Here is a 20459-nt window from a genome sequence, read left to right on the forward strand (position 1 = left end):
TAGATCAGCCGACTGCATGAAGTAGTAAAGGGCTGATCAATCTGCTATAGATTGCCCAGTTATTGGAGTTTTTGGTGGGATCTAGACATCAGGAAGGTGATCTACTGTTCGGCATCAAAATCAGGAAGAACTGGAGTTCGGGGAAGAGTCCCAGAAAAGTTGGACTCTTTGTTTTTTATCTGATCTTGGGCGCCCAGGAATTGTTAGTTTTCTTTCGATTTTCTGAAGAGGGTGGTTTGGTTTCTGAAAATTTCTAGGCCTCCCGGAGTGATCGATTCACTTTTCTCTCTATTGGGAGGCGTGGGGAGGAGAGAGATGTCCCTCCAGCTAGGGTTTTCTTCTTCCGGAAGGGTTGGTTTCTGTGTGTGAGGTATTAAATTATTTTTTGAAGGTCTCCAATCTATTTTTTCTTACTATTGAACTGTTTGAAGTAAAATGGAGAGTTGGAATACCGAGATGAAATCTACCAGTATTGTGGGACTGGGTGTTGGAAATAGTAGTGATATTTTTGGGTCTGGGGTCATTACTACAGTAAAACTTGATGGTACAAAATATTTGGAGTGGGCACAATCAGCTAAGATGGCTATTGGTGCCCGTGGAAAATTAGGGTATCTCACTGGGGAGGAGAAGAAACCTGGTACAGACTTTTCCCGATGGGTGCAAGAGAATTACAAGGTAATGTACTAGATTGTAATTCTATGTTACCTCATATTACAAAAAATTTCCTATGGGCTAATACTGCTAAGGAGATTTTGGGATAGAGTGATAGAAACCTACTCTCAGAAGCAAAATGAAGCCAGAGCCTATCAGTTAAGAAATCAGGTGATAAGTATGAAACAAGCAGAAAAACCTCTTGTTGTGTATTTCTCCATGCTGAAAACCCTATGGCAGGAAATAGATCACTTAGAAACTGTGGTATGGGAAAGTGTAAATGATGCAGCAACTTATCACAAACTGGTAGAGAGGAATAGGGTTTTTGAGTTCTTGGCAGGGTTGAACCCTAAATTTGACATTGCTAGGCAGCATATTTTTTCTAGGGAGGGTGTGACACCCTCTCAGGCCTATGCTTTTGTCTCTATAGAGGAGAGTAGGAGGAATGTAATGCTGAGACAGCCTGGGATTAACCAATCGGCTATGGTTGGTACAACAAAACCTAAGCCGAATGGAGACAGGGGGAGTAGTGAGACTAGAAGGGAAGATAAGGACTTGGTGTGTGATTATTGCAAGAAGCCTAAGCATACCAGGGACACTTGTTGGAAGCTTCATTCAAATCTTATGCCTGCTCGGATAAGAAACAAGAAGGGAAATGCAAATATAGCCACTACAGAAAACTCTTCAGCCCCTCTCTCCCAAACTGATTGGGAATCCATTGTAGTAGCAGCAATGATAACAGAATTGGAGAGGTTTGGACAGCTTATGAGTAAGAAAGATTCACCCAACTCTAGCCTTCCAGATGGACAGCAAAATGCAGGAGCCAACTGCAAATCTTGCATCCACTTCAGGTAAGGAGGGACCTCCCTGGATTATAGACTCAAGAGCATCTGAGCATATGACTAATGCCCCTACCATTTTCAGTTCCTATCAGTTGTGCTCTGGTACAGCAAATGGTTCACATATGCCCATTACTGGGAAGGGGACAGTTAGAGTGACCAATGATACAATTTTGTCTTCTGTTTTACATGTCCCTAGACTTCATACCAACCTACTGTCTGTTAGTTCTTTGACAAAAAATTTGAATTGTTTTGTGACCTTTCTTCCTAGTAATTGTGTTTTGCAGGATCCGGAGTCAAAGAAGATGATTGGGAGTGGTCGTGAGGTGAATGGAGTCTACCTTCTGGATGAGATTCCGAGACATCAGGGCCATCATGTTAGCAGCAACAGTAGTAGTGGGTCAGAGTCGGTGAACCAGATTATGCTTTGGCACAATCGCTTGGGACATCTTTCTTTTAGTTCTTTGAAATGTCTTTTCCCAAAGTTATTTGAGTCTGTTCAATTATCTAATTTGGAGTATGAGAGTTGTAAGTTAGGAAAGCATTGTAGACAGTTTTTAAACCAAGGAATAAAAGTACTTCTGCTTTTAATATTGTTCACACTGATGTATGGAGGCCATATCAAATCCCTTCCATGGGAGGATTCCGTTACTTTCTCTTGTTTGTGGATGATTATACATGATATTCTTGGATATATTTGATGAGATCACGTGATGAGGTTCCTAACTTAGTACGACAATTCCACCAAATGGTTCTCACACAATTTGGAGTGAGAACTAAGGCTTTTAAATCAGATAATGCCAAAGAGTACTTTGAGAAGGACCTAACCACGTATCTCTTAGAACATGGTGTAGTTCATCAGAGCAGTTGTGCATATACACCACAACAAAATGGAGTTGCTGAGAGGAAAAACAGACACATTGTGGAGGTGGCAAGGAGTCTTTTGGTGTGTGCTTCAGTTCCTGTGCAGTTCTGGGGAGATGCAGTTCTTACAGCCGTACATGTGATTAACCGTGTTCTTTCACGGACTTTGGGGTTTAAGGTGCCATTTAGCTTTCTTTTTCCAGATGGAGAAATATTTCATATACCTCTGAGGGTTTTTGGTTGTGTTTCTTTTGTTCACATTCTTGGCCCTCATCGCAAGAAATTGGATCCTAAGGCCAAGAAATGTGTTTTTCTTGGGTATGCTCAGAACCAAAAGGGGTATTGCTATTATGACCCAGTGTCGAGGAGCAGATTTGTCACTATGGATGTTACCTTTTTTGAATCCACATTCTTCTTCTCGAGTGGTTCTCCTCAGGAGGAGAGTTTTGGGAAGGAGAACTCACAATTTGTTCTTCTTCCTGTTTTTGTGGTGCCTCCATCAGTTCAGCCACCACCTGCACAATCGGTTCAGCCAGCACCTACACCTCCAATTTCATTACCTGAGCCACTACAGGCAGCCTCACAGCAATATCAACGCCGGCAGATGATGGTTGACTCGACACATCCTCGACCCACATCACTCTCTGTAAGTCCTGAAACTCTAGATTTGGTAGATACAGTTCCAGGTATTCCTCTTGAGCCTGAGCCTATTATATTTTCTGATGATAATGTTTCTGTCCCTAGCACCATTGTTGCAGTTGATCCCACTGACCTTGATCTTCCCATTGCACTTCGTAAGGGGAAGAGAAGTGTACAGCCCACTGCATTTCACACTATCTTTCCTACAGTGCCTTATCACCCTCCTACCGTGCTTTTCTTTTTTTCCCTGGATTTTGTGTCTATACCTAGGAATGTTACTGAGGCTCTCTCCAAACCTGAGAGGAAAACCGCCATGCAAGATGAGATGGATGCTTTGGTCAAAAACCAAACTTGGAAAATAGTTGATCTCCCCCCAGACAAGGAGATAGTCGGATGTCAATGGGTATTCATAGTGAAGTATAAGGTCGGTGGCAAGATAGAGAGGTACAAGGCAAGGTTGGTAGCAAAAGGGTATACTCAGACCTATGGTGTTGATTATCTGGAAACCTTTGCACCAGTAGCTAAGATGAGTTTAATTCGTATCTTTTTATCTCTAGCAACCACCTTTTCATGGCCCTTGTTCCAGCTTGATGTCAAAAATTCTTTCGTCAACGGTGATTTACAGGATGAGGTATATATGGACATTCCAGCAGGCTTTTATGAAAATGTTGGTAAAGGAAAGGTGTGCAGACTCAGAAAATCTCTGTATGGACTGAAACAATCACCTAGAGCTTGGTTTGATAGGTTTAGAGGGGTACTCGTCCGTTTTGGATACACACAGACACAGTTTGATCACACCCTCTTTGTGAAGAGGAGAGATGCTTTGCTATCAATTCTGATTGTGTATGTGGATGATATAGTGGTGATAGGAAATGATCTGGTGGAGATTGATGATCTCAAAAAATCATTGCAGCAAGAATTTGAGATCAAAGATCTTGGTGAGCTCAAATACTTCTTAGGGATTGAAGTTGCAAGATCCAAGCATGAGATCTTCATTTCACAGAGAAAGTATGTATTTGACCTACTGCGAGAGACTGGGAAGTTGGGGACCAAACCAGCAGACACTCCTATTGATCCAAATCACAAAATTAATGGTGTGGGCGGTGAATTGGTAAAGGATGTAGGGAGATATCAAAGAATGGTGGGCCGACTGTTGTATTTGTGTATGACACAACCAGATATTTCTTATGTTGTCAGTGTTGTGAGTCAGTACATGCATGCACCTCGATTTCAGCACTGGGAAGCTATTGAGAGAATACTTGCATATTTGAAAAAGCCCCCTGGCAGAGGCACTCTTTTCTCAAATCATGAGAATCTGAAGCTAGAATCCTATACAGATGTAGACTGGACAGGATTCTTAGATGACAGGAGGTCTACATCAGAAGTGTGTACCTTTGTAGGTGGAAACTTGCTCCTGGAAGAGTAAGAAGCAAGTGGTTGTGGCAAGGTCAAGTGCAGAAGCTGAGTATAAATTCATGTCTCATGGTGTCTCAGAACTTCTTTGGGTTAGATCTCTTTTGAGTGAGATTGGGGTGAAAGCAGAGGAACCTATGATGTTATACTGTGACAATCAGGCTGCAATCAATATTTCCCACAATCCAATTCAGCATGATAGGACAAAACACATTGAAGTTGATAGACACTTTATAAGAGAAAGGGTAACAACCGGAGAAGTTTGTTTTCCTTATGTCTCTTCAGAGTTGCAGCTGGCTGATGTTCTCACTAAACGGGTGGCAAGGAACAAGCTTGAACATGATCTACGCAAGTTGGGAATGTGTGACATTTACTCCCAACTTGAGGGGGAGTGTTGAAGATTAATTAGTTTTATGATGTTTTTCTGAGTAGATGTTTTATGCTAGTTGTTAGATAGGAGGTGGGGACCACAGTAGTTATGTGAGTCCAAATTTTATTATCTTTTTGGAGTGTTATATATGATGTTCTATGTTTTGCCACCCTATAAGGGCATAATTATCTTTGTACTGTTCTATTATTTTAGTGAAGGGGGCGGCCAGATTATTGCTCTCTTTTCTTTTCAACTTCTCTTCTTCTCTTCTCCTTCTCTCCTCATTCTCTCTTCAAGAAACTACTTTCTTTCATATTTTTTAATTCAACAGATTCCTACTGTTTTGATGTTGATTGACCTTTTGTTGTCTAGATGACTATTTTTAGCTTTCTCAAAACAAAATCTCCAAATTAGCATTTCAACTAACCTGATACTCAAGATCATCATTTGCAAAATACAGTCGTGGTTGCTGCCCATTCTCCCGCCCAGGAAGACCCCCAGTTCTTAGAATGTCACAGAGAACCTGATATCATTTCCAATTATTAGCCCAATGCTTTTTGCTGGAAAAAACAGCATTGACTCCAAGAACCCCCTATTTGCTAATGTTGTTCATTCATTCATTCCAAAAAAATATATCTTCTTAAAAGGCAATTCAAGTTATAAAATCATTATTTTTTATGTAAGGAATAATAATTTAAGACCCTAACATGGATTTGATTGGGCTTGCCTCGAGGGGCGTGGTACAAAGGCAGTAGAATCAAGAATGCAATATGTTTTACATCACATTAGCTACTTGAAGTAATGCAATTGAAGAAAAAAAAAGAGATTGTGGGTTTTACATGCTTGAAAATGCTTTATATGTTTGCTTTTATTTTTAAATTTTCATTTGAATACACTTTACATGTCATGTTTATGTATTTTAACTTTAGATAATAGGTTATTTAAAACATTTATTTTAAAATTTAAGTTTATATTTTTTTATTAACATTATGTTTTAATATTTTTGAATTTTTTGCATTTTTTAAATTTTTGGCTTTTTTTAATTTTCTGACATTTTTATTTTGATTTTTAGCTTTTTTTTGTATTTTTGCACCTTGCTTCAAAAAGGCATGCACCTCACTGGTTTTGGCCCAAGAGACTTCTAAGAAATAAGAAAATTTAGTTTTCTATAATAATAATAATAGTTGTTGTTGTCGTTGTTGTTGTTGTTATCATTATTATCAAGAGCTTCCCCTTTAATTTTTGTTTTCTGTTTTTTTCTTATGGAGGGGGTGGATGGATGCAACAAACATTGTCCTATTCAATCTAGAAAAAAGAAACACTGTCCTCTTCCTACATGCAATTCCAGTAGGTTACCTTGTATTTGAGCAGAAATGTTTCCTTGGTAAGTTCCAACCAGATGGGATTTCCCACTGGAAGCATTTCCCTGAAACTCTCTCCCCCTCTCGCTAAAAAAATAAAAGAAAGAAAATGAAAATGAAAATAAGAATCACTTCATGGTGTGGCACAAATGGATTCTAATTTTTAAAGTAGACATTGATTCATCTAGTCCTTTGATCGCTTATACTGGTAAAGGAGAATCCTTGCTATGTTTTCACCAGTGAATGTTCAATTAGCACCTGATTTGAGTGATGTATTCAACAATATTCTTAAAAGACACATGGCCAAAAAATAAGTCTTGCTGAGGAAGGAGGTAAGCTACAGCTCAAGAAGAAGACCTGGATGTCCCTGCTCCAGTCAACAGAATCACTAACAATAAAAACTGCTTTAACTCTTTCAGAGAAAATATTGTGTCTTGCAGTGATCTCCTTGGAGGTGCTCCTCTTTTTAATTTCCCCATTAATTTCCCAGTTTTTAAACTGAGAAAGGGGATCAATGCCATCAAAGTAGGAAGAGTACTCATCTATTGAAAGTACATTTCTGCAAATAAAATCAATTAAGCAGGTATAACTATAGGGAAGATGCATGCTGGATAGCATATGTAATAGTTTAATGGAATAGAAAGTCTCAACTCAAAAGATCAAGGAATAACTGAACTATGACAATCATGCGAATACCTACTTAAAACCATATTCAAACATCACTGTAGCAGGTTCCCCTTTTCCAACAGCAACAACGAGTTGATTCTCATATCTGCTAAAAGCAAATAACCTTTAATAAAAACATAACACATCGAATACACTTCCAGATTCCACTAATTAGTAGAATAATGAACATTTTGCAACCTAAGCGAAAAAGAGAACAATGTAAATAATGTGCCTGAACAAATGCATTTTTAGATGGTGAATTTCAGTAATGCGATAATTCAATCAAGACATATACCTCTTTGCTAGGTTTTTGAAAGGTGAATGGCCCTGTACAACCTGCAGAAGAACAAATACCAATGGAGATGCCAAGTCCTATGACTGTCGTATGGCCACAGAAAGATATTTGGATCTTCAGAATAATACCTGTAAAGGTAGAATGTTTACTCCCAAAAGTTCACTTAACTCAGAGGCTCGTTTAGATTCTGGTACACCACCTCCTATTAAAATAGTTTGGCAATATGTGTTAGCCTATTACCCTATTTTAGTTCACATATAAACCACAATTATAAGACAAGTACCCAGAGGATTCCTTATCTGGAAATAATTCGAAACAATGTCCAAATTGCAATAAGAAAAGTTCAAAAGGATGAAAGCTCGTACATGCAAGCACAATTTCACTGAATTGATCCATTCAAAAGACATCTAACTGATGATAATATGCAAGACGAATAAAACAGAAAGCATCCAGAAAATTCTGTCCAGCATCCTACTGAGTTGTGTCTAAATTTAATCAGCAATATCGCTTCTTCATCTCTCTGATCCCAAAGAAATCTGGAGTTGAAGAGCCCAAAGACATTAGACCAACAATTCTAAATGGGAGTGTGTGAAAGGTCCTTTCAGAACAACTACATTCAGAATCAGAGATATACTAAGCTGCAACAATATTATATTCCACAGTGCTTTTGTAAGAGAACAACAAATATTGGATTAGATCTTGATAGATAATGAAAAGTAGTGGATTAGATCTCTCTTTTGGGCCTGCTTAGAGCTTCAGCAGCCAATTATAAATTGTAATAAAAAATGTATGGTGCTTCTTCTCTTTGTTGTTTGGGTGCTGCCCCATTACCTCTCTGTGGTTGTACTTTTTCTTGATAGGTACTTAAGTTGTACTTTTTTCCTTTTAATTAATAAAGTTTCTTTTTATTTGTTTATCAAAAAAAAAGTAGAAGATAGCTTAATGTGCTCTTTTGGCTAGAGAGAGACTCACCATTTGTCAAGAATACAAATGGAATCTTCAACATGCCTGCAGACAAGAAAATTTGTGGTGACTAAGCTGCACTGACAGAATAAAGAATGATGAATATAATAGTTTAAAAGTGCACCATAACAACATACAACAAGACTCAATAGCATAAAAAGATGCATTGACAATGTGAAGATATATCTTGATGTACATTATTAGAGTAGTCCTTGTTGTACAGTATCATAGTTCTTATTATTTTATTTGTTCTTTTTATCTTTCATCCTTGTAAGGGCATTCTTGTAACTGTACATACTTTTTATCTCTTTAATATAAAAGAGACTCTTTGGGGTGGGGGTCGACTATTCTTGACACCCCTAGATCTGTTTTCTTCTTGCTCTGAATTCAGTTCACATGGTATCAGAGCAGGTTGTTGCTCTTTGATCTTCCTTCTCTCTGATCCATCTTGTCTTCGTGATCTATTGAGAACCTACATTTCTGCCGAGTGGTCCTGGATTGTTTTGATCTATCCAGGAACTCTTCTGTTTTCTGCGCACCCAGAGAGAGATTTTATTGGATCTCTCTTGTTTGACCTCCGTTTGCAGCAAGAATTGAAAGGAGTTGTCGCCTAGCCCTTCTCAACATATTTTGAAATTTTTACAGAGATCCGTGAAGTTTTGAGAGAGATCTGGACTCTCCTTCTTGGCGGCTGCACCCAAACTTTCCTTTTCTAGACTGTGTTCAGCTTTTCTTTGTTTTGGATCCTGAACAATCTCCGGTGAAAGTAAGGGGTTTCTATCTCAGTTTTTTTACTCTCTTGGATTGATTACAGCCTATTTCACTTGTCTTTGGATCAAGTTTTACTTCAGATTAATTTCTTTAAACTTCAGTCGAACCCTATTTGTGCTATTTTCTTGCTGTAATGGCTTCATACAAAGGTGATATCATTCCTGTAAAGATGAGTAGACAGAACTATGGGATGTAGAAGTTCCACTTCGACTTTTATGTTGAGGGAAAGGGTTCAGAAGGATATCTGAATGGAACGGTATCTGAGACCGAGGCCAAAGCTTTACAACAATGGAAGTTGGATAATGGTAAACTTGTTTCTTGGATTCTGAGTCCTATTGACTATCATATATCTATACCTATGAGGAGAATGAAAACAGCATATGAGATGTACATGTATCTAGAAAAAGTTTATCAACAGTCTAACGTATCTAAGCAATATCAGATAGAATCAGAAATATTCTCTTACAGCCAAGGAAATAGGAGGATACAGGAGTATTATTCTGGTTTTCTTGATTAGTGGCTGAATATGAGATTGTTCACATTGAACCCTCGGATCCAGTGGAGTGTGTGAAATATCTTCAGAAGCACTTTGAGAAGAGAAAGGTGACTCAGTTCTTGATGAGACTTAGACCTGAATATGAGATAATCAGGTCCAACATTCTAAGTAGGGGAACACTACCAAATATGAATTCTGTTTTAGGGGAACTTCTGAGAGAAGAGACTAGACTTCTCACTGCAGTCGGGTTTGATGGGAAGATGGCTGAAGTTGGGGCTGAAACAGCCTTTATTGCTCATGGGGGTAAGAAGCCAACCCCCAAGGACCTCTCCAAAACCCAGTGCTATGAGTGTAAGGGTTTTGGACATATTGCATCTCACTGTAAGAAGAAGAATGTGTGTACCTATTGCAAGCAACATGGTCACATCATTCCAGACTGTCCAGTCCGACCAGCTAAGGGCTCTCAGAAAAAGACTCAGCCCCGGACCTATCAGGCAACAGATGGACCAGCAACAGACATTGTATCTACCAAGGGTGAGTCTTCAATGAAAGGTGAATCAACAGGTGTCATAGATGAAGAAAGAGTTCGGCAACCGGTATCTTCTGCTATTTCCTCTGCTTTCTCTGCTATTGGCTTGTCTGGTAAGTTCTCTGCATATTGTTCTTCCCCTTCACATGCTTGGATTATAGATTCAGGTGCCACCAACCATATGATAGGAGCCTACCTCAATCACCCAATCCCTTCCACTAAAACTCACCATGAACATATTATTACTGCTAATGGTGAAAAGTTAGACATCATTGGTAGTAATGATTTGTCCATTCAACTGTCACCAACCAGATCCTTTCCTCTCTCCAAAACCCTCTTAGTACCCAACCTTACTACTAATCTGATTTCTATTGGCCAACTTGTTGATGAAGGAAATGTCCTCACATTTTCTCATGATGGTTGCTTGATACAGGACCGGTACACTGGGAAGGTGAAAGGGAAGGGGTGTAGGCTAGGCCGTCTGTTTGCGCTGGAGTTTGAGAAGTCTCAACCGAGGCATCCTCAGCTTTACTTAGTTCTTCTTTGTTTGATTCTCTATTGAGATAGAAATAATGTTTGGGATTTATGGCATAAACGATTGGGTCATCCATATTCCCAAAAATTAAAATTTTTGTTTGACTTTGGTTTGATTAAGAATAAAATTCCCCCTGATGATACTTTTGATGTTTCTTGCACTACGTGTTGTTTGAGTAAAAGTCATGTTTTACCATTTCTTCGTACATCTAAACATGCCACTAAACCTTTTGAGATAATACATAGTGATGTTTGGTCTGCTTCTATTACTTCACGATTGGGGTATAGATATTTCGTATTATTTATAGATGATTGTACCAGATATACTCCGATTTATTTTTTGCAGCGCAAATCAGAAGTCTTTGGCACATTTAAATTATTTCATACTATGGTGCAAAATCATTTCAAGTGCAATGTGACTATCCTCCGCTCAGATTCAGGGGGAGAATATAGAGACAGAGACTTTCAGGCCTACTTGAGGAGTTATGGAATTCAGTCTCAACGCAGCTGCCCAGACACTCCACAACAGAATGGTGTGGCTGAACGGAAGAATGGGCATATTCTAAATGTTGTGTGGACATTACTACAGAAGTCTCATACTCCAACTTCGTTTTGGGTAGAAGCAGCCAGTACAGTCGTGTATTTGATCAATTTTCTTCCATCCTCTGTTCTAAGCAACACTTCTCCCTTCCAAAAATTTTTTGGTTATCCCCAAAATTTCTCTAGCCTTCATGTTTTTGGTTGTCTTTGTTTTGTTCATCTTCCTGTTCGTGAATGATCTAAATTAACTGCTTAGTCTGCTATGTGTGCCTTTGTGGGGTATAGTCTTGACCGCAAAGGATTTTTGTGTTATGATCCTGCTATTCGTCATATTCGGATTTCTCGGAATGTTGTGTTTCTTGAACATATCTCCTTTGTTGGGGTTGCTAGATTGTTTGTTGCTTTCATCTCTGTTTTGCAGGACTTTGATTCAAATGACACTACTACTTCCTCAACTAAGAGAGATCTTCTTGTCTTCACCCACAAGCGGCTACGTGTCCCAGCTCCTGCGCCTACAGCCCTCCCTTCCACCCGGTCCAGAGCATTCATCTCAGATATCCTCTGTAAGTAATACCTTGACCCAAGATCCTCCTATTTGAGATAGTAGTTCGGTTATTCCACTTCGTCGTTCTACCCATATCTCTCGACCTCCTAACCACTATGGTTTTCCTTCAAACCATAGTTCCTTTTCTGTTGTACTTTCTTCCATAGATATCCCTAGATCTTATCAGCAATCCATTAGAAGTTCTCAGTGGAAAGAAGCTATGGATGCCAAAATTCAAGCCCTCCATGAGAATGACACTTGAGATCTTGTGCCAGCTCCTCCAGATGCTTCTATTGTTGGAAGCCGTTGGGTCTATACAATCAAACTGAAATCAAATGGCTTTCTTGATCGATATAAGGCTCGGTTAGTTGCCCAAGGATACAATCAGGAATATGGGATTGATTATGAAGAAACATTTACCCTGGTTGCTAAGATCACCATAGTTCAGACTCTTATGGCCATTTCTGTTGTTTATTCCTAGACTATTTACCAATTATATGTGAAGAATGCGTTCCTTCATGGTGAATTAAAGGAGACAGTCTACATGAAACTTCCGCCTAGATATTGCAGTGATCATTCACGTGTCTGTCGCCTGAAGAAGTCTTTATATGGCCTGAAGCAAGCACCTAGGTCTTGGTTTGAGCGCTTCCGGGATGTTGTTGTTGTAGCTGGGTATAATCAGGGCTCCTCTAACTACTCCCTCTTTGTTAAGAGAAGACCCCAGGGTATTACTATTCTTCTATTATATGTTGATGGCATGCTCCTAACGAGGGATGACCATGACGGCATTTGTGAGCTGAAGTCCTTACTTCATAATTCATTTCACATGAAGGACCTAAGTCCTCTCACTTACTTCTTGGGTTTGGAGGTTCATCATAGCAATCGAAGATATTTTGTTTACCAACAAAAATACGCCTTTGATCTCGTCAAACTAGCTGGAATCACTGATGAGAAGTATGTTGATATCCCCTGGAGCTGAATGTCAAGCTATCTAAATCCGAAGGCCTCATCCTTCTTGATGCTACCTTGTACCGTCAGCTTGTTGGCTCTTTGATTTATCTTACTATGACCAGGCCTGATATTTCACATGTTGTTCAGGTCGCCAGTCAATTTGTCTCTGCCCCAAGACAACCTCATATGACTGCAGTACACCACATCATCCGTTATGTTAGAGACACAACCTCTCAGGGACTGTTTTTCTCTTCCTCATCATCCATACAGTTGAGGGTTTATGCTGATGTTGATTGGGTTGGTTGCCCTAACACTCGGCGATCCACTATTGGGTGGTGTGTCTTCATGGGTGACTCTCTCATCTCCTAGAAGTGCAAGAAACAGCAAACTGTCTCTAAGTCTTCCACTGAAGCCGAGTATAGAGCTATGTCTTCTGCATGTAGCGAGATTGTTTGGCTGAAGTCACTTTTCATTGATCTTGGTATTTCTCTTCCTACTCCTATCCCTCTTTATGCCGACAACACCAGCGCTATCAAGATCACATCTAATCCAGTCTTTCATGAGAGGACTAAACATATCGAGGTGGATTGTCACTTTATTAGAGACCACCTTGTTGCAGGTTCTGTATCTCTTCCTCATGTTGCCTCTCACATGCAGATTGCCGACATCTTCACCGAGGCCATGACTAAAAGTCGACATCTCATTCTTGTAGGCAAACTGATGCTGATGTCTACGCATCAGTTTGAGGGGGAGCGTGAAGATATATCTTGATGTACATTATTAGAGTAGTTTTTGTTGTACAGTATCATAGTTCTTATTATTTTATTTGTTATTTTTATCTTTCAGCCCTGTAAGGGCATTCTTATAACTGTACTTACTTTTTATCTCTTTAGTATAAAAGAGACTCTTTGGGGTGGAGGTCAACTATTCTTGACAGCCCTAGATCTATTTTCTTCTTGCTCTGAATTCAGTTCACATACAAAAAGAACTGATCCAGTGATCAAAAGGAACTGAACATTTCACAAAGCCATCATATATGTGATTTGAAAAAAATATAATGCAAACTAGTTCATAAAGCACTGCAAATTCTGAGCAAATGTCACTGGTTTATTTGTATTTACTCTGGCAATATATAAAGACAATATAAGGCAAGAAAACCAGTTCCAATATAGGTCAGAAATTGGTTCTAAGTGCACTTATAACAATTAATATTTGACAGCCCCTAACTTTATTCTGGGTGAAGGTATGGCCACCTAAAAATTTTATTAATAGTAAAAATAAAGTGATAACAACTTAAAAGGGAGAAATGGCCTTAAGCTAAAATAAAAGTCATGTAAAAGTAACCCCACGATATCCAAAACAGAAGTTCCAAGAAAATAGCAATGGGGCTGGGATGCTCATGTTTTATTGGATGGATGCCAAAAGGTTCCAATAGCCCATGAAGCTTAGACACCTAAAACTGAAGGGTAGAAGTGCTTCTAAAGTGAATATTTTGTATTCTCAAGTTTGCTAATTTCTTTTAATAAAACAACCTTTCTAGGTCGTGCTTGAGAGGATGAGCTGTACTGAGGGGGGCTATGTTCACCAATAACAACAAAACATATACAGTATGACAAAGACACAAAAGGAGGAGGACATTGAATCCTCTTTTACATAGAACTCTTCATCTTCATACGGGTATTACAGAAAGATAAACAGGAATAACAACTTGTGTCACACTAGCTTATGTCCTTTTTGTATTGTATTAAAGAAAAACACCCCCACTCTACACAGCAAGAAGTCGTGAATACAATATAACCATCTGTACAAAAATAAATAAATAAATAAAGTTCAACCATTACAAAATAATAAAGTGGAACTCAGAAAAGAGCTATGAGGAACATCTAAAAAACTTCTGTTCACTGCAAACCAAGAGTGAATTCTACCCCATAGTTCCTTTACAATTAAAACTCCTGATTTCTCCACAGCTTCAAAAATTCCGTTGTTTCTTTCCATCCACACAGTCCAAAAAGTTGTCATAGGAATCACCTCCCAAACTACTATCCCTTTTTTCACTCAGTCCCTTCAAATGCCAACTGGTTAGAAGCTGCAGCACAGAATTTGAAAAACAAAAGTGTAGCCCAAAAATGTCTAAAACCTTGGACTACAGCCTTCTAGAAAAACAACAAGGCAAAAATAAGGGGTCAACATATTCCACTTCCCCAGTACAGAAAACATAGTACTATACAATAAAATCCCCCTTTTCAGTAAATTATCTCAGAAGAAAAACAGCCTTTTGAAAAGAAATGACTGCTTAAAAAGTTGGAGAAAATCAAAAGAAACTAGCAGAAATCAGGTTGCAAGAAGAGAGAAGAAGAAGAAGAAGAAGAAGAAGGTGGCGGCAACTAAGGTTCAGAGAGAGAGAGATTTTCGAACATAACCTCCTCTCTTACACCCCTAATTCCATTTCATTAAGTTAAACTTAAGTAATTTATAGAGAGGCCCCTAGTTGGGCAGAAAATTAAAAAACATAACATAAGAATGAAAAAAGCCCAGATTAAGGCCCATTATAGCAAAGAACATAAAAGATAAAAAAGATAAACAGCCTATGGGCCATTCGGCCCATCTTCTCTACACTCCCCCTCAAGGTAAGCATAGATGTCAATCATGCCAAGCTTGCCAGTATCATGCTGAAATTTAGCTTTGGAAATGCCCTTGGTGAGGAAATCAACTAGCTATCCTTCAGAAGTGATGAAAGGTAGACACAACTCTCCAGAAGCTACTCTTTCTCGAATGAAGTGTCTGTCAACTTCAAAATGTTTAGTTTTGTCATGTTGTACTGGATTGTGAGCAATGTTGACGGCAGTCTGATTATCACAGTATAACATCATTGGCTTCAATACCCGATTCCTCCATCAAGGATCTAAGCCACAGTAGTTCAAAAATTCCATGAGCCAAGGCTCTGTACTCAGCTTTGGCTGAAGATCGGGCAACAACTGATTGTTTCTTGCTTCTCCAAGAGACAATATTACCTGCCACCAAGCTACAGTACCCAGAGGTAGATCTTTTGCCATCAATGTTTCCGGTCCAATCAGCATCTATGTAGGCTTCAAGTTTCATATGGCCATGCTTAGCAAATAGAATTCCCTTTCCAGGGGAACCCTTCAAATAACACAGAATCCGCTCTGCTGCTGCCATGTGAGTATCCCTAAGAGCATGCATGAACTGACTAATGCAACTGACAGCATATGCAATGTTTGGCCGAGTCATGCATAGATAGAGAAGTTTTCCAAGTAGTCTCTGGAAGACTCCATTATCTTTCAACAATATTCCATTTAAGGCAGAGAGTTTATGACTCATATCAATAGGAGTAGCAACTGGTCTAGCACCCATCTTTCTTGTTTCAGAGAGTAAATCAAGTACATACTTTCTCTGAGAGATAAGGACCCCATCCTTGGATCTAGCAACTTCTATGCCAAGAAAGTATCTCAATTCCCCCAGATCTTTGATCTCAAACTCTATATGAAGGAAGGATTTGAGATCATTAATCATTGATACATCATTACCAGTCACAACAATATCATCAACATACACAATCAAGTAAACGGCCAAGGATCCTCTCCTCTTCACAAAGAGGGTATAATCAGACTGTGCCTATACATAGCCAAAGCTAACAAGGGAAGCCCTAAACCTTTCAAACCATGCTCTAGGGGACTATTTAAGTGCATAAAGAGATTTCTTTAGCCTGCAGACCTTCCCTTTCATATTTGTTTCATACATCCCTGGAGGAAGAGACATATAGACCTCCTCATGTAACTCCCCATTCAGAAAAACATTCTTTACATCCAGCTGATAAAGTGGCCAGTCTGAGTGTGCAGCCAGAGATAGCAGAACTCTCACAGAAGTCATCTTGGCAACAGGAGCAAAGGTCTCCAAATAATCAATCCCATGTCTGTTTATAACATTTAGCAACCAGCCTAGCCTTGTACCTTTCAATGGTGCCATCAGCATGATATTTAATAGTAAAAGCCCACTTACAACCTACTGGATCCTTCCCTTTAGGCAAATCAACCACTTCCCAAGTTTCATTCTTGTGCAGGGCATCAATTTCTGTTCTCATAGCATCCTCCATTCTAGAATAGTAAGAGCTTCTAACACAGACCTAGGAATTGGGTTAGAAGCAACAGAAAAAGGTAGGCAAAATATGAAGGAGAGAGCAAACTATAAGAAAGATGTTTGGAAATGCAATGTGCAGTACACTTCCTTTTTCCTTTCCTAATAACAATGGGGATATCAAGGTCTGGGAAGGATGACTCCAAAGGGGTTATATCAATACTTGTTATCTCTTCTGTGACTGGAAGTGCAAGAGGCTCATGTGTTGTAAGGGAAACAATCTGTTCATTTTTGGTTCTCTGCCTTTGGTACAACGTGGGATTAAAAAGGGACGAAGAGGTAAAGGAGGAGGGATAGGAACACTGGAATGAGAATGAAATGACTGATCTTCCCTTGACTCATTTGAAGGAGGAAGAGTCTCAACATAAGACTCAACTGAGACAGGAAGGGGAAGAGCAAACAACTTTGACAAATTCTCCCCCTTTGGACATTGCCTCTCCTGAGAAGAACCATAAAAGGAAGAGAGCTCATCAAAGGTGACACCCATAGAGGCATACCAAGTGCCAGTCTTCGAATCAAAACAACCATTTTGTGGGGGGGGATAACCAAGGAAGATACATTTGTGGGCTTTTGGTTCAAATTTATGTCTCTAGACACTAGGGATATGTACATAACAAGTGCAGCCAAAGACACGAAGAGGAATAGGAAAAAGATCCTTGCCCAGATGAAGAAGACTGAAGGGAGACTTAAACCCCAAAACCCTATATGGCATACGGTTGATTATGTAGGTTACAGTGAGAACAGCATCACCCCAATATTTTGTAGGAACATGTGAGGCAAATAGAATATTTCTTGCAACTTCAACAATATGCCTATTTTTTCTTCAACAACTCCATTCTGTTCAGAGGTCCTAACACAAGAGCTTTGGTGAATAACCCCCAAATCAGTAAGATAATAGGTCAGGTTTTTCTCAAAATATTATTTTGCATTATCGGATCTAAAAATTTTAATTCTGGTATCAAATTGGGTTAGGACAAATTCATGGAATTGCCTCACAAGTCAGGGAACTTCATCACGGGACTTCATCAAAAATATCCAAGTGAACCGAGAGAAAAGTCATCAATGAACAAGACAAAATATTTGTAACCACCTACAGAAGGTAAGTTGGTAAGGCCCCCACACATCAGAGTGCACAATATGAAAAGGAGAAGAAGATCTTTTATTATTCAAAGGATAATTGCTGCTACAATGTTTTGACAATTCACACGACTCACAATGAAGACTGGACAGACTAATTTTCTTAAACAGTTCTGGGAATAAATGACTTAATGCAGAAAAAGAAAGATGACCCAAACGAAAATGACATAACATGACTCGACTGATGGACTCTGTAGATGTAGACCCAAAAGAAGCTTTTCCAGGTTGTTCATGGCTTTGTCCAGGAATGTCCAGCAGATATATTCCATTCGCCTCATGGCCACTCCCAATCACATTCTGAGACTCCAGATACTGAAAAACATAGTAGGAAGAAAAGAAGGTTACACAGCAGTTCAATGACTTAGTTAGGCTACTTATAGATAACAAATTTGTATTTAGCTTGGGTACATGAAGAGCAGAAGGAAGTACCAAGGAATTTGTAGCCTTGATGGTTCCCTTGCCGGAGATAGGGGCAAGAGAGCCATCGGCTAGGGTTATTTTGCCACGGCCAGGAAGTAAACCATAAGAAACAAACAAAGTGGAAAGGCCAGTCATATGATCAGAAGCACCAGAATCAATAATCTAAGGGATCCTACGATTACCTGAAATAGTTGCATGATTGGCAGAAGCCCGTATACCTGAATGAGCAAATGCAAAAGAGGTTGAATTTCTTGGAGGGTTGGAAGAAGAGGCCACACCCTCTAAGTGACTAATCATCCTCCCAAACTTCTCATATTCTGCCTTCATAGCTGCTAACTGCTCACTAGCAATCATCTCTTTAGTTTGGTATCTGTCACTATCTTGACCAACAGCAATATTGGCACTCCCTGCCTTCATATTATCAGTCTTCTTTTGAAACCGAAGAGGAAGAAGCTCAGGATGCAATTTCCAACACTTGTCTATAGTGTGTTTTGGCTTCTTACAGTACTCACAAATAATTTATTTCTTCCCTAAGCCACTTGGATTCCCTGCAACTCCCTTGGGTTTCACTCCCATATTAGCAAAGTGATCATTTAGACCAGCCCCTTGGACCTGGACAAGTCTCCTGCTTTCTTCACTACTTACCAAGGCATAGGCTTGAGACAATAAAGCACTATCCTTGGATAAAATATTTTGCTTTGTGATGTCATACTCAGGATTCAGCCTTGTCAAAAACTCAAACACCCTATTTCTCTCAACAAGTTTCCTATAGGTCTCAACATCATTAGTGGTGTCCCAAGCTACAGCTTCTATCAAATCAATTTCTTGCCAATAAAGACTTCAGACTAAGAAATACACAGCTAATGGTTTCTCCCCCTGTCTCAAATTCTTCACATCACTTCACAGCTTGTAAACCCTGGCAATAATTAATTTCTGGGAATAGGTTTCAGCAACACTATCCCAAATTTCCTTTGCTGAATTCATCCACAAATAGTGCTGACTAATATGTGGTTGCATTGAATTCACAAGCCATCCAATAACCGTATAATTTTCTTGCATCCATTTTTCATATGATGGATCATCTTCCGGAGGAGCCTTCTTGCTCCCAGAGATAAAACCCCACTTGCCTCTACTGCAGATTGAATTTTTACTGATTGTGACCAAGCTAGATAATTAGTTCCATCCAGCTTGATTGTGGTCACAGCCGGTAGAGAGTCTACAGAGGCTCCCGGAACCTGTCTAGATTCAGCAACATACTTGTTTTCAACTTCTGAAGGGTTCATCTTCTTAAATACTTCGAAAATAACTTCTAACAACTTCGAATAACAACAAATAAGACAGAACAAAAACTGTGTTGTGAGCCAACCTCTATGCAGTCGTACCAGGTACCTGCATCACACCCGGAAGTCGGGAGAAACAAAGAAATCTCAGCCACTCCTTGTAGACTTCACAGAACACCAATCCACTTGATTCAATCTTCAAGATGAAGGATGATAAGACCTTCAGTCACTGAGCGCCCAGGTCAAACTCCCTATGGGGCCCGCAATCAAATTTCTCTAGAAAATTAGGGTTTCGGGAAACACACTTGAATCTGTCAGGAGGACAACAAAACCAGTCCCCTTCTCTCCAGAAACCACTAACAACTAGGCTGAAACAGGTTTCTTTAACTATTCATACGATTCAGTTCTCCATACTGTGTATGGGAAAAAAGAGGTGAAAAGAGGGAAAAGTCAAGCCTGCTCTGATACCAAGAAGAAAAACAGCCTTTTGAAAAGAAAGGACTGATTAAAAAGTAGCAGAAATCAGGTTGCAAGAAGAGAGAAGAAGGTGGCGGCAACTAGGGTTCAAAGAGAGAGATTTTCGAACATAACCTCCTCTCTTTCACCCCTAATTCCATTCCATTAAGTTAAACTTTAGTAATTTACAGAAATACCCCTAGTTGGGCAGAAAATTAAAAAAATAGCATAAGAAAGAATAAAGCCCAGATTAAGGCCCATTACAACAAAGAACATAAAAGATAAAAAAGATAAACAGCCTATGGGCCATTCGCCCATCTTCTCTACAATCTCTAGTCAAACATTTGTTAAGAGAGGTCGTCAACATAAGAAAAGCAACCTTCTTTGGAGCAGTTGTGCACCAAGCACTCTCCAAGGAAATTTTCTCTCCCCCTCTCTACCAGCTTACTATAAAAACAATTAACTGTAAAACAGCCATCCTTGCACCATCTCCAATCTCTTTTATCAACTTCCCCTAGTCTACTTGGTATAAAACTATACAGCTTATGTAGCATGTCAGCCAACTGCTCTACCTTCCAATCATTTAAA

The 20459-nt window shown here is 39.3% G+C and overlaps 1 protein-coding gene across 5 annotated transcripts in view; it reads right to left on the bottom strand.

Annotated features, from left to right (window-relative positions):
* The window catches only part of LOC104594724 (hydrolase family protein / HAD-superfamily protein), a 43159-nt gene that overhangs the window by 12609 nt on the left and 10091 nt on the right, over positions 1-20459 (bottom strand). The window contains exons 3-8 of one of the 5 annotated variants that reach the window (XM_010255161.2): positions 8071-8106; positions 7227-7300; positions 7099-7139; positions 6838-6912; positions 6495-6696; positions 5204-5299 (exon numbers count right to left, since the gene is read on the bottom strand). In XM_010255161.2, coding sequence (XP_010253463.1) covers positions 5204-5299; positions 6495-6696; positions 6838-6912; positions 7099-7139; positions 7227-7300; positions 8071-8106 — 524 coding nt within the window. The remainder of the gene's footprint in view (positions 1-5203; positions 5300-6494; positions 6697-6837; positions 6913-7098; positions 7140-7226; positions 7301-8070; positions 8107-20459) is intronic. The other 4 variants (XM_010255162.2, XM_010255163.2, XM_010255165.2 and 1 more) reach the window with 4 other exon arrangements.

This window comes from Nelumbo nucifera, chromosome 2 (genome assembly GCF_055504915.1).
Source record: "Nelumbo nucifera cultivar China Antique chromosome 2, China Antique-T2T, whole genome shotgun sequence".
NCBI lineage: Eukaryota > Viridiplantae > Streptophyta > Magnoliopsida > Proteales > Nelumbonaceae > Nelumbo > Nelumbo nucifera.